This window comes from Platichthys flesus, chromosome 20 (genome assembly GCF_949316205.1).
Source record: "Platichthys flesus chromosome 20, fPlaFle2.1, whole genome shotgun sequence".
Classification (NCBI taxonomy): Eukaryota; Metazoa; Chordata; class Actinopteri; order Pleuronectiformes; family Pleuronectidae; genus Platichthys; species Platichthys flesus.
This window is the reverse complement of record NC_084964.1, coordinates 11520128-11535059: the sequence shown is the minus strand read 5'-3', so window position 1 is coordinate 11535059 and position 14932 is coordinate 11520128. Positions and strand designations below refer to the sequence as shown.

General features: G+C 42.7%; 1 protein-coding gene across 1 annotated transcript; it reads left to right on the top strand.

Moving 5' to 3' along the window:
• Nucleotides 1-9262: 9262 nt before the first annotated feature.
• LOC133931857 (heparan sulfate glucosamine 3-O-sulfotransferase 2-like) lies at nt 9263-14109 on the top strand. The gene is made up of 2 exons (XM_062378802.1): nt 9263-10122; nt 13398-14109. Exons 1-2 carry the CDS (start codon nt 9581-9583, stop codon nt 14014-14016), a joined length of 1161 nt encoding a protein of 386 aa, XP_062234786.1. The 5' UTR covers nt 9263-9580; the 3' UTR covers nt 14017-14109.
• The last annotated feature ends 823 nt before the right edge of the window (nt 14110-14932 follow it).

The following is a 14932-nucleotide window of genomic DNA, read 5'->3' as shown; positions in this document are numbered from 1 at the left end:
TGTGTATGTGAGTGTATGCATGTGTGTGTGTGTGTGTGTATGCATGTGTGTGTGTGTGCGCGCATGTTAGAGAGAGGGAGAGAAAATAGAGAGAAAAATCCTAGTGTCACAGTATCTTAGCAACTGCCTCCATCTCCTTGGAGACAAGAGCTGACATCATTTCCTGTCTGTGAGAACTCACTTTGGGTTTGTACACAGTGTGTTTGTTTGTGTGTGTGTGTGTGTGTGTGTGTGTGTGTGTGTGTGTGTGTGTGCGTGTGTGTGTGTGTGTGTGTGTGTGTGTGTGTTAGTGTGTGCGCAAGTGCAAGGGAATGTATGTGTGCGTCTGTTTGTTTGTGTGTTGGCGTGTGTCCACGTTCATATGCAGATGTGGTGCCTGCAGAATGTGCACTGATGCAGAGGGGATGTATTCTAGTGATTCACTCGGAGTGTGGTGAAGAACGTCAGTCAATCTGAAAGTAGAGAGAAAAATAAACGTCATTTCCATTGAACAGAATTCGACTGACTGGCTCCTGATTTTAAAATTGATGAATTGTTTGTATTTGAACTGTTATTTTAGAGAAAATGTTTTATATTAACCCATGAAAATATGATATATAAAGAGACCAAAGTTTCACAGTTCCAAAGGATTTTCCCTCTAAACAATTTGAAATCGGTTTTCTTGTGTCTGGAATTAAATCGTTTGTACCATGTGTTATAACAGTAATAATAGTTTAGATGTCATTTTATGCGAAATGTGTCTATTTTGCACATATTTGTACTTTCACATCTGAGACTCAGTGTCTGCACCATCAAGTCTGTCAGTTTCCAGTGAGAACTCAGTTGATGAACCCAACAAGCAGCCCGTGCGAATATGTCAACTTATGCTGCCATCTTGTGCCCAAATAAGTGAAGTGCAACCAGAAATTGCTTCAATCTCATCTTTACATTTAAGTTATTATTATTATGCTATACACATCACGTTTTAGCTCAAATAACAATTAGATATATTTCATTCCGCTACCAACGCCCAATAGTCCCCTTATAGTCACTGGATTTGTATTTGGATCTGTACCACATTGCACATTGCAAATATAAGCAGCTAAACTTGCCTGACTTTTTCCCCCTTGAGGTAATCTCTGTGAAATCAATGGAAATGTGGCAAAACGCCCGTCCCACAATGTGGAAAAAAGTGAAACATGATTCCTGGTTCCAGTCGCCGGTTCAGATCCACACCAATATTTTATGGGTTTGTCCCTGACACATACAGCAGCAGCTTGGTGGAGCCAAGTTTCATGGTAATACTTCCTTTAGTTTTTCTGTAACTCTGCTAACAAACAGGTGGAACTACTCTGACAGGTTGGCGGAGAATTTCATTCCTAAAAGTAAATGAAGCATGAGTGCTGTGTCTGTGTAACGGTGGAATGTTGGATTTACTAGTAACTATGTGAAACTAACTGGTATATCGAGTAGGATGTGCTGACGGGCTGCGGTTTATAATAACACTGTTAAAATGTGTTAACCAACTATGAGAAGAGAAATGACTTGCACCCTGAAGAAAAAAAGAAGGGTCCCAGTCAAAGCACGGCTCAAGGAGCCACTAAAGATTTTGCACGAAGAATGGTTCTACTGGGATTAATGGGATTTTACAGCAGAGAACAAAGACAACATTCATTCGCTTGGTATTTCAGTAAGTAGCCGGTGACCATGATGAATAAAAGCCAGGTACACATATCTTAGCATCATGATTTTAAGATGCTAAATGACTAAATAAAGGGCCAAGGAAGCAGACCTTGCAGTAAACGAAAAAAATAAATATGGGTGAATACATGAGAGGACACGTGAGTTTCTGCTTCTGCGAGGTGATTATTATTCCAGGCTCGTATGAATCGACACAGTCAGCAACACAAAGAGTCAGGCCATCATAGATCAGCACACAGTTTACAAGCCATCGCAGGGGAATCGGTGTCCAACATTGTGCCAAGCTAATGCCTCAGTGCAATTTACACGCATTCGCAGAAAACATTCTTATTCAAGCAAAGAAAGCTGAGGAGAAGTAATAGCAGCAAGGTCACTGCTGCATGACCAAAGGCAGACAACACACATATTACCGAGCACAACTTGTTTTACAACCAATTCTGCCGCCCCCTGCACAACTGCTGGCACATAGAATATATACAGCACATTAGGGGCATAGCACTTGATGCCTCGACATTCTGCTCTAAGGAGGTCGATGGTTTTGGTCATTTTCTTGGATAAACAGGATCCTGTAGTAAATGAATATCACAGATACAGGGACAGCAGTGTGGGTCTGCCGGTCTCAGACTTTGGTCCAGACTGAAATATAACTGTAATTTATCCCCCGAGGATGAATCTGTCTGACTTTGATGATCCCTTTACTCTTTCATCTAGTGCCACCACGACGCTCACATTTGGGGTTTTGATTGAAATGTCACATCGATTGCTCAATTGCAGTGACATTTGGTGCAGATATTCACGTCCTCCTCAGAAAACATTTTTATAACCTTTTAGCCCCGTTATTGAGTTTGATTTTTAGTTTGCCTTACCTGCATCACTAAGTCCAGTCACAGGCTTCCTGTTGGGCCCTTGTGACGACACGGGCGCAGAGGACGAGGACAGAACCTCTGGCAAAGAAATGAGCCAGGACACAATGACCAGACTGAGTATAAATGCACAAGACTGATTTTTATTCTGTAACTTACAAGCCAGCGTCATCCTTCATTCTCAATTTTACATACAGAGGCTAGTGATATTTACGCATGCATAGTTGGTGAAATCGTGATAAATGATAAATAATGACAAAGTGCAAACAAACATCTACCTGCATCCAACCCATTGCTGAAACTGCAGTCGAGGAGCGTTAGACAGAGCAAAAGTGAAAGTCAGTAGGGGAGAGCGGGGTAATGTGGGACATCGGGTGAGGAGCGTTAGACAGAGCAAAAGTGAAAGTCAGTAGGGGAGAGCGGGGTAATGTGGGACATCGGGTGATGTGAAACACCCCCTGTATCTAGGCAACGGAACACATTTGTGGTACACAATGTGTTTTTTGCATGTAAAAGTAAATTGTCTTGCTTTGAACTTAATCAACTGTTGTGTCAAAACAAATTGAATCAGGTAGAAAAAATTATATCATACATGTTGATGAACTTCCAACATATAAAACCATGTAATTGATGCTAGCTGAAGATTAGCCTGAATTGATAAGAGATGTTGTTTTTCTAAAATTGTGGCTTCGGGGTAAAGTGGGACAAATGCTGTGGGGTAAAGTGGGACAGTGTCTCACTTTACCCCACCATGAAGCACAAGTTAAGTTTAGTCTTAAACATATTCTAGTGTTATATTACATTATATATGTTTTATTTTTAATGTCATAAACATTGTAGAAAAGCCATCATGCCAACAAACTAGACACCAGGAAGACAACAAGGGGCCAAACACCCCTCACAGAGATGGAGAGTGCAGCCGCTGAGGTCATGCAAGGAATGAAGTCCTTAAGAAAAGCTGGAAGGGATAGAAATATTGACAAGACAACCCTCAAACGATTCATAAAGTAAAGACAAAGGGAAAGTAAAATCAGTAGCCGTGGGTGCAGTAGCTGAGGTAAAGAGAATATTCACAGATGAGATTGAGGAGGAGCTTGTCAAACACTTGAAACAACTAGCTGACCAGTTCCATGGCCTTGCTCCAGTTAAGTGCCGTGAACTGGCATTTGAATACGCAGAGAAAAACAATATCCCTGTCCCTGTGCAGGTATAAGCTAGGGTGTGTAAGAGATCACATGAATCATAATAATCATTAATGTGCTTAATTGACCAATCACCATGATTCTTTTACTAGTCCGATATAAGTGGTTGTCCATTTAGCTGTCGGGATTTTAACTATTACAACATGTGTTGTTATGGTAGTTTTAAACTGGAAAAAGTAAGTGGACCACTTTACCCCTTAGCTGGGGTAAAGTGGGACACAAGACCACTTTTTTTAAAACAATCATAATTTCACTGCCCTTTGTCCTGAAGACATTCTGATCATTTCAATTGCTAGAAAATATCCTCAATTAATGGGAGATGTGTAAATTTGACTGATATATCAGTTTAGCTCGCCTAGAGGGGAGCAAATGTAAAAAATGTCCCACATTACCCCGCTCTCCCCTAGTGTTCCCCTCCCTTTGGTCTAACATCTTAAGAATTCCCGTAAATTTTCAATGATGGTATCCTAACTCATAGTATACTGCACTTCTTGGTAGGAGGACGTTTGGTATCCAGCTGTAAAAAGGATGAAAATCTTTGTTATTTGACACGAAGCTTAAAGGAATACTGTCTGAGCTAAAATTGAAAGAAGATCAATGAACCTTTACTGAGAATCAACATTAAATGATGTGTATATAGGTTTGTCTGTCTAATCAGCATTTACTGTTTTTTAATGCTACACCATTTAAAAACAATGCATAACTTGTGTGATTACCTCTTGGCGAACACGATTGATTGCCGCTTTATTTTTAGAACACTCAAAAAGTCCCTTGTGTTCATGGAAGAGACAGTCGACTTTAAGATCGAATGGACGACTCAGGTCGCTTGAGCTCGGTGCAGTGTAGTCGGGGTCCTGGGTGTGATGCATCACCACCAGAATCAGCTTCTGTCTTCCTATTTCTTTGACACAGACAAACAACACACATCACAGTTTGCAGCTGCATGGCAAAACGTAGTCTAACGTCACTTCTGAAGGTTTACCTGGTAACTTGGAGAGCGCTGAGTTGAGGTCGGTCTCATAACGAGTGACGATGGGACAGAAGACAATAGTCGCATTGCTGCGATTGGGTGAGTTCACTTTCTTAACTCTTTTCTTGGTCAGTTCTTTAAGAAATGCATCATGAGCCCCAAAAGTCACTCCTTCCACTTGGAAGTACACTTTTGGCATTTTCCCTGAAAAGAGAAAAATAAATAAAAGTGATAACCTGTTTTTTTGATTGTGGTCCTGGACATTCTGGAGTCCCTCTTAAAAAACTTAAAATTCAGTTTTGATGTATTCTATCTGCGTATTTCTGTCTTACAAAAACAGTGATGTCATGCTTCCTCTGCATCCTACGATCTGGGATATTTCCTTATTTGCTGGAATAATAATTCTCAGTTCTCAGTTGACGCATCCAGCGGATCTTAACGAGTAAACATGACTTGAGAGCGTAAATAAATATAGAATACTCACTGCTTTGTGTGGTTGTGGTTGCGGTTTGTCTGGTTCCAGCCTTCTGGTTGTTCTTTGACAGGATCCTAGTTCTTCACTTACTTTTACTTTCACTTTGACTGCCACACAATGGGTGTACTGCGATGGTGTCTCCAGCAGGGGTCAGTATTGTGACAATAATATGCTCTCACAGGCCTGCAGCCTCCGTACATTTCAAAGCTGAAGAATAACAGAACTGAAAGTAGAAGTCACTTTTCAAACCCATATTCTAATAGAATTAAATCGGATTTTTTTCATTATGCACTGTAGTTGCAATATCACTTTATTATTTCATGACCAATATCACTTCTAAGAAAATTATGTACAGCATTTAGTTAATAATCATGTACGATACTCACTTGTCTGTTCTCATTTACCAATGTACTTTTTCAATTAATATCTTTGCTGGTTTTTAATCAATTCTCTATAATATATTTTATATTTTTCTAACTTACCTTATTGTTGTTGAATATATAATAACTGGTCCACTCTAACTACTCATTACTTGATATTCTTATAGATAACTTATTTTTCATAATATTATATACTTCTCTGTTATTAAGCAAGATCTGGCACAGGATTATCTTATTTTATTTTATCTTATCTCATCTCATCTCATCTCATCTTATCTTATCTTATCTGGGATTGCCGCTAGTATGACCCTCAAAGGATAAGGGGTAGAAAACGGAGAATGCATGATTGGAGTCCACCTACTCTTTCCATCTCAGTCAGTCTTCATTGTTAGTGCTAAATGTAAAGATCCACAATTTCCAGTTTACCCATGTCTGTTCATACTGCTCTGCTGGTTTACCGGATCCTCTGAGGCCAGTTGATGAAACACTTCATCAGCTGACTCTCTGACTGACACACACGTTTCAGTTTGTCCCTGTGTGTGTGTGCACTGTTTCACAAAAGGGGTGTGAAGCGGGTCTGTGGGAGCGATTCTTCATCCATCTGTAGTGTGAGGTTGTCTGGATCATCTGTATCTGTGCCCGCTGTCGGATCAGAGTCACGACAGGCGGACAGAGTCCCCCTTCAGGTTTCACTTAGCTCTGACGAATGATGCAGTGCCGCTGATGGAGTGGTCAGTGCCTTTTATTCACTAATCTCCAAAGGCCATCCGGCCATATAAAGAAAAACACAGTGTGTGCGTTGTGCAGACACATCTTTTATTTTGTTTTGCTTGTTTCCCCTTAGAAGTTAGATTACGACACAAGAGCAATCTCTTCTTGTATCAGTTTGACATTTTCTCTGAGGACGTCCTCTGACATCATCTTCTTTTTCTATGTAAGTGTAAAACAAATAGCGTGGGATTCAATTGCTCCACGTTGCACTTCCATCATAATTTACGCCGGTCCACAAAGCTAACCTCCATTACCTCTGTGATAAACAAAACCAAGACATATGTTCTCTAAATTAAACTCAGGCTAAACTGATTCTAGGGGATGGGTATCCTTGAAAGTGGCACCGTGAAGAAACAACCCACACACTCAGCAGCAGCGATTATAACATTTAATCACTGAGCCCTATCGCCGAGCTTTGCAGACTTCTCGCCCCAAGGTTTGATTTACCCGCCCTCTTCTTGTGGAAAAATCTCATTCACTAGACGAATTGCTGAGCGGGCCCCTCGGACCAGCGCTATAAATCATTCTTTAATCAGAGGCCTCCGAGATTGGGCGCAGACACCCGCGGGAGCAGCTCGGTGACACCTCGACTCCTCCCTGTGTGTATCCGCAGTCCTGGGAGTTTGTATCCTCTTCTGTTTGCACCTCGGGCTTGTCTGCATTTGTATCAGTCACGGGGGAACTAAGAGGGATGACCCAACCCTGCACACTCTGCTGACACCAACGACACCCAAACACTTCCTCCGCTCAGAGGAGTGCGATCCCGGGGACGAGATTACTGGTTTGAGGCCCCAAGAGGATACACCCTCTCTGGACTGGATTATCGGCCGAACCAAGTGGGCCACCGCTCCATGGCCCTTGGACTCCCTGGGCCTCTAAAAGGTGGAGACATACAGTTTACAGTCCACCCAAGCAGTGGCCGTGCAGTGGGGAATGGGAAAGTACTCACTATATCACCAACAGATGGTCGACAACTTCACTCAAGAGTTTTTGTCATAGCTGAAACAAAACCTTCATCCAAGGGATCTTACCTAACACATGTGGACAAACCTCGTTTGTTATTTTCCCCAGTGGATCTAGTTGTGTTCGAGGATCAAGAGCGGTTCCTCTGTTAGTCGTACTTGATAAAAATAGTAGCTATGAAACATTAATTCATATAAATGTATTAATGCAGAGTACAATTCTATGCTAGCACAACAACCATGACAGTGACAGAAAGATAAATGTGGAAATGTTAATAATAGGGTTTATGTGATTTTGATTTTTTTATATGGAGAGGCGGTGGTCTAGTGGCAGAAACTTAGACTATGGGCAGAGAAGGTCTCTGGTTCGTCTCCGGTTCGACTCCTCGGAGAGACAACAAAAGACGAACCTGGATTGATCTGTCCAAAAATCCAAGAGTCTCCCTGTCTAGTGCCCCTGAGCAAGGCACCTTACTCCCCCAACATCTGCTCCCCGAGCGCCGTACATGGTCGCTCACTGCTCTGTGTGTCCTGCACACAGATGGGTTAAATGCAGAGGTTAAATTTACCCACCATTGTATGAGTGTGTTGTGCATGTCTGTGCATGTGTTTGGTATAAATAAACATATCTTAAATCTTAAATTAATCAGACATCATTTAAAAAAGAATATGTTATATTCAAATTTCAAAATGAATAAGAAAAAAAATAAAATTACAAGAAATTAGGGATGTTTAAGGATGTGTTTCGTCTGTAAGTTCTTTCCTGTCAAGTTCTCTTAGTCTAAACATGTCTCAAACACACATAAGTGTTTTAATCACAGGTTTTGCTTCCTGCTCATGTGAAAATATTCACAACGTATAGATGAAGCCTACATGTATTGTTGCAGTTAAAGTTCTATGCTAGCTTTATTTTGATTCACATTTTGAGATTTTGAAACAATTAGTTCATTTATATTCTATTTAAAATAATATAAGTAGCTTTGGATGCCATAATAAAAAAGCAGCGAACTCTGCCTTTCATTTACTCAAATATTCCACAGCACAATCTTCTGAAACTTAAACAAACAGATAGTCGGGGTCACCATGAACAAGAGTGAGGTGAAATATCTGTGTCACCTCTCAATGATTTTTTAAAAGAAACTATTTTACTAAATGATGGCTAGTTGTGGATGTTTTTCCCTCCTTAAAGGGATAGTTCACCCAAAACTGAAAATTCACTCATTATCTACTCACCACTGTGCCGATGGAGGTGTAGGGTGAAGTGTTAGAGTCCACAAAACACTTTGTGAGTTTCAGGGGTAAACAGTGTTGCAGCCAAATCCAATACAGTTCTCTAGATTTCGTGATACTCACGAGCAGGTGAATATCAGCGGTGATCACTTCTTCAAACTCAAATAATAACAAAAATATAATGCCTCCAGACTGCTCCTGTGGTGTCATCTAAGTGTCTGTAAGCCCCGACTTTCAAATTCGACTGGAAACATCGTCATTTACACCTTGTTGTAAGCCAAAATCTAGTCAATTGTATTGGATTTGGCTGCAACGCTGTTTACCCCTGAAACTCCAAAAGTGTTTAGTGGAATCCAACACTTCACCCATCCCCTTATTCAGCACATTGGTGAGTAGATAATGAGTGAATTTTCATTTTCCCTTGAAGTTCTTCTGTCACGTAGCCTAAGTATGTGTGAAACATGCATGATTTTCATCCACATTTAGGGGAATTCAACATAACATTTTTTGCTTCTTGTTATGTGAACATATTCATATGTTGAATTCCCCTAAATGTGGATGAATATCAGGCTTTTGGAATCATCTCGCCTATTTCCTGAGGATGAAGTCAGATGTCTGAGAGAGAGGAGAGAGAGGGAGGGAGAGAGGGAGAGAGCTGGATACTTTCCTGCCTCTCAGTTGCAAAGATGCTCTGACGTCACCGTGGTGAAGTATTTCTCCGTCTCTCGGCAGGTCTAGAGCTGACAGTGCGCTCGAGCCACCGGAGAGAGCGCGCTCCTCGTGCGCCACGACCATGGAGACGTCCGGGAGTTCTGGAGCAGGAGGACGTCGGTGCGCGGCCGCCAGGGATTCATGTTCCCTTACTGACCCGAGGAGACGCGTGGACTGTGATGCTGTGGATGAAGTGAGGGAAGTGTTGAACTGAAGTTTTTACGCATTTCTTCTGCTCTGGAGAGTGTTGGGCAGTTCGGCCACTTTGACAGCAGCCGCACGGGATATAGGAGAGGACCCATTCGAAAACCATGCACTGCTCACATCCATGGAGAGATGGCATGCGTGCTCCTCCTCAGTCGACTTCTCCCCTTCTCGCACCGGCTCACGAGAACCTCCATCTGCCTGCTCTCCCTGTTCCTGTCGTACCTGTGCTACTGCGCCCTCTTCCCCGTGGGCACCGTCATGCACAGGACAGGTGATTCGCCGCCGAGCTGTCAACTCGTCCCGGCCGATGGAGCCAAAAGGCGGCTCCAGAAATCCTCCCTCTCCTGCGTCTTGCAGTTGGAGGCGAGACCGAGCAGCGCCGAGGTGCAGCCCCGGGAGAAGAAGCCCGAGCAGCGCGTCTCCTCCTCATCCTCCTCCTCCTCCTCCTCCTCCAGTCACCTCCTCGCCGTCAGGAGCGACACTCCCAGTCCTCTGATGGGGAATGCAAAGTTTGGGAATAAAAAGTTGCCGAACGCGATCATCGTCGGTGTGAAAAAGGGAGGGACGAGAGCCGTGCTGGAGTTCATCAGGATCCATCCAGATGTGCGAGCAGCTGGCACAGAGACGCACTTCTTCGACCGGAACTATGACAGAGGCCTGGAGTGGTACAGGTAAGAGCTCACCTGTACATGCGTGTGTCCACTCCAGGGGCGGATCTAGGGTCAGCAGGTCAAATGGGCAGTTTGTTGCTTCATCACCAAAATGACTGGAAAGTTAATGAAATCGACATTAGCCTTAATTGAAGTTTTTTTTTGTGATAATTCAAATAAGATTTTTCTTTACCAGTCTCCCAATGAGGGAAATGTGCCACATTGAAAAGGTGATAGCAAAATAATAATTAAACATGAAATAAACTAAATATTCTCAATATGAAAATATGAAAACAGCAATGATAATTACAGTGTAAACATTATAAATACAGTATAAATATTGAACAAGGGAATATTGAACAATTGCAATTACACATACAGGGAAATTGTTCTGCACTGTAAACAAACGTCGACATGCTAACGCGCTAAATTAAGAGGAATAAAGTGACAGTGGCGGATCTAGGATTTTTCTAAACCAGGGGCCACAATTAACACAGAGGGGCAAATATATATGTCCAACATTCAGATTCGGATATTAGCCAATATAAACTTCATGTATTCCAGTGTTGAATTTATTATTTCTATGTTTTATTAATTAAAAAATTCTACAACTTGAAAATTCTAAACATACCGGTATTAAAGTGATTATTTTGTGTGTATCTATCATCTAATCTAGACGTTTTTACTTTAACCTTATAAATAGGTTATGATTATTTACATGAAAGCTGAGACATCTGTTAGTCTCTCTGTAATCAGTGTAAACGCTGCTGAGGATCATGTAAAGCTAAGCTTCTCCTAGTCGGCGTCCACCCAGTCCTCGTCCCCCTCCTCTCTGCCGCTCTGTGTACAGTACGCTGCGTTTGGAGGAGGGCAAACATGCTCAATGTGTTTTTTTCTGCAGTTTTCTGACTCATTTTATGTTCCTATCGCCAGAAACTTTGGGATCCTGGGCTCTGTTTACAGCGGCAGAACAGTGGCCCCCTTTGTTTCCTCCCAAGATGAACTGTGGAGCAATTCATCAGATTTCTCATAAAACCCGACCTCTGCAGGGCTCCTCTGGCTGCCAGGCCTCTGAGACGCTGTGTTGTTTGTTTGTGGCGGTTACAGCAATATCTACAAAAGACAATTAAAATAAAAGATTTATGGATTCTAAAACATTTTAACGATGCACTTTTAACACAGTCGTCCTTGTTAAATTGCCTTGTTTGACGGATAATCAAGTATCTATCATGCACCAAGAGCATCTGCGTCATTTTTACCAAATAAAAGATAACTTATGCGTCAGTCATGAAGCACACGTGCACACAAACACACAACACGCTCGACTTCCAAATACATTGCATGTTAATGATCGGCCGTCATGTTCCCCGCAGGAGGTACGTGTATCAGTGGTATAATAAAATAATTACGGAGTGAAATATCTCCACTAATTGGAGCTCCTCAGGACGCTTGGAGGCTGGAGCTCTTTTATCTCAGTGATGCGTCCCTCAGACGTGGACCCCGCGGCCATTACCATAACTTGACTGGCAGCTGTCAAAGCCGCCGAGGTCAAATGCCACGCCGCCGACTTTAGTAGGAATGCCTTCAAAATAAACGGCTGCATCTCTGAAACACATGTAAACGGTCATTTGTAAAGGCCAGATAACTGTTCGTGCTCTGATTCTCAATGGGCCGATGTTTAGTTTTTCATGCGAAAAGGGAAAAGGGAAAAGGGAACAGAGATGTGATGAAAGACCACTGGAGTTCCTGATAGGGGACACTTCAGATGCTGAGCGGACTGAGGAGGACAAACGAGAAGAGCTGCATTGACGGGTCATCGAGTCCGAGCGGCGAGGCGGGCCGTGGACGTGCTCTCCTGCGGAAAACACATAAACACAGTTATTCCACATGTTTCAAGAATGTAATCACAGAAAATGAATCTCAACCCCTCTCAAATGACCTGTGTCCTTTTTTTTATGCAACAGTATTTATTTTCAATTTAGCGCGGCGTAATTAAATTCTTTGTGTGCATTCCTGGAGCGGTGCCCCCTAGTGGTAGTTTCAACAGAGCCTTGGGACAAGCTGGTTAAAAGCAGCAGATAGAATAGACCAGTCCTCTACGAACCAGTGGCAGATCAAGGATTTTGCTAAATCAGGGGCCACAATTTATACCCTGGGGCCAGTTATATGTACAACAACCATGCACAGCTCCTGATTCAGTGAAGTGCACATCTAATTGTTTACTGTTACCTCTATTCTATTGTGCAAAGCCGCACATCATTGAATATACTTAGAAAATAGTACCTTGTGTTCTTGAAAACAAAATCATAAATAATTGTCATATTTAGTTATAAGTAGGTAACTAGCTCATTTGAGAGAAAGAGTACTGAAAGGAAAGTAAAGGACAGGGGCACTTCAGAGGCCAATTCAATTTTAGCTGGGCCAGTGCCCCCCCCTGGCACCTCCCCTGGATCCGACCCTGCTCTGACCACAAATTTAAACCAAGAAACAAACGGGAGAGTTAATTTACAGTTAGAGCTGCAATAATCAATTTGGCAGTTATTCAAATCGCTGCCAAAATTAATCAGCTCCTAATATCTAAAATCTAAAGCTAAGCTTGTTGTCCTTGGCTGAACATTTAAAGTGTTGCGCTGCTGGTCGGACAAAGCAAAACATTTCACATCACCGTGGGGCTTAGAATTTTTGATGTTGTCTAAACCAAGGGAAGAACAAATTAATTGAGAAATTAATCAAATGAATACATCTCTAATTTCACAGCTCTATTCACCGTCTCTTTTTAAAAGTCTGTCCTTGTTCTGGGATTGTTTCCATTCAAACCTGAGTCAGTGATTGTGTGAAGGCATACCTGCTCAAATCTTTTATTATCAGAGAGCACAGTGGCCTACTTTGAAGACCCAGAAGTAACCTGGCAGAGTCACTCCGCTACATGTATTCTGTTGCATTTCAGAGTGATTTATTGCTGTTGAGCCAGGCAGGGCTGATGCAGAGGAGAACTGTCTGCAAGTCTCCAGTGACAACAGACCACTGTGACACTGCTTCACTGTTCCTATTATCATTTCCATGGAGAAACAAGGTTCACAGCCAAACTGGAGCTTCTCAGTTATGATGTGTTATTCGTCTTCTCTATTCACCAGGCATCTAAAACACACTTTTTTGATACAAGGACATTATGTCCTCTGGGGCTGAGTCTCTTAGCGTTTGCGGTAATTAAAACTAACATACAAAGTAATGTCAATGTGAGTGATGAATCTTCATCTTACTGGAACTTTCACTTTGTGTTTCAATCTCTCATTCAGAGGTTTAATGCCAAGGACTCTTGAAAGCCAAATCACGATGGAGAAGACGCCGAGCTACTTTGTGACTAAAGAAACACCACGCCGGATCTCCGCCATGTCCCAGAAAACCAAACTCATCGTGGTGGTGCGAGACCCAGTCACTCGTGCAATATCCGATTACACTCAGACGCTGTCCAAAACCCCCGACCTGCCGACCTTCCAGGAGCTGGCCTTCAGGAACCAGTGCCTGGGCATAGTGGACACGTCCTGGAACGCCATCCGCATCGGCCTGTATGCTCTGCACCTCGAAAACTGGCTCCGCTACTTCCCCCTGGCTCAGATCCACTTTGTGAGCGGGGAGCGTCTTATCACAGACCCGGCAGGGGAGCTGGCTCGGGTTCAAGACTTCCTCGGGTTGAAGCGCATAGTCACAGACAAACACTTCTATTTCAACCGCACCAAGGGTTTCCCCTGCCTTAAGAAGCCGGAGAGCAGCGGTTCGCCGCGCTGCCTGGGCAAGTCCAAGGGCAGGACTCATGTGCAGATAGACAGAGATGCTATCGAGCAACTGCAAGACTTCTATAGACCTTATAATGTCAAGTTTTATGAAATGGTGGGTCATGATTTTAAGTGGGAGTAAGGGTTTCTTTTTAAGTCGTGCAAGAAAAATACAGTATTATATCACAGCTAACTATCAGCAGTCTCCAGACAATTTGTGCAAAACAGCAAACGCAGTATTATTCTTTTTAAACAACACCAATAAAAAATAAAATGTGAGGTGACATTGCTTTTTTGCACTTGCACGATCGGGGGGGGGGGGGGGGGGGCAGCCGCCATCCTCAGCGTCCTGTTTGTCGCTAGATATAGAAATCATTTCAGCTTCAGGTTCACATGGTTTCTCCTCCTGTTACTGTGGATTGCTGCTGACTAGATCCCCCCGTTTGCTGACTCGTTTGTTGAAAAAAAGAACCAAAGAAAGAGAGAGTGAGAGAGAGAGAGAGAGAGAGACAGAGAGAGAGAGAGAGAGAGAGAGAGAGAGAGAGAGAGAGAGAGAGAGAGAGAGAGAATTCCAGGGAATGGGATTAGTTCCTCTCGAAAAAACCTGCTTCACTAATCAAGGCAGGGGTTTGAAAGCAAGACCTTGGAAAATGTCAGCGAAGTCTTCAGGGAGAGCAGAATTAAGCTGCAGCACTGTGGTGGTAAATCCAACGTGTAAAGCCAGAGCACAAGTGTGACCCCCCTAATGTTCCTAACCGTGGGTCTCATCAGTTTCTATACGGAGCGAAAAGATCCGTATCCATATGCTATTGCGAGCAGAACCTCACCTTATATTCCGTGCTCACGTCCACAGAAACCCATGTGTATATATTTGTTTTTTACAAAAGGTATTTAATCATGGCCTTACCCACAATGCTCGTCCATGAACGCCATTAAATGAAAGAGATGCACAAATACAATCGTGGAATAATGAGTGTGTCTCATGTGGATTCTGGACCTTGTAACGTTCATGCTGATTCCTTTTGAAAAAAAAGCCCTGCTTTTGCTTGAATTCCACA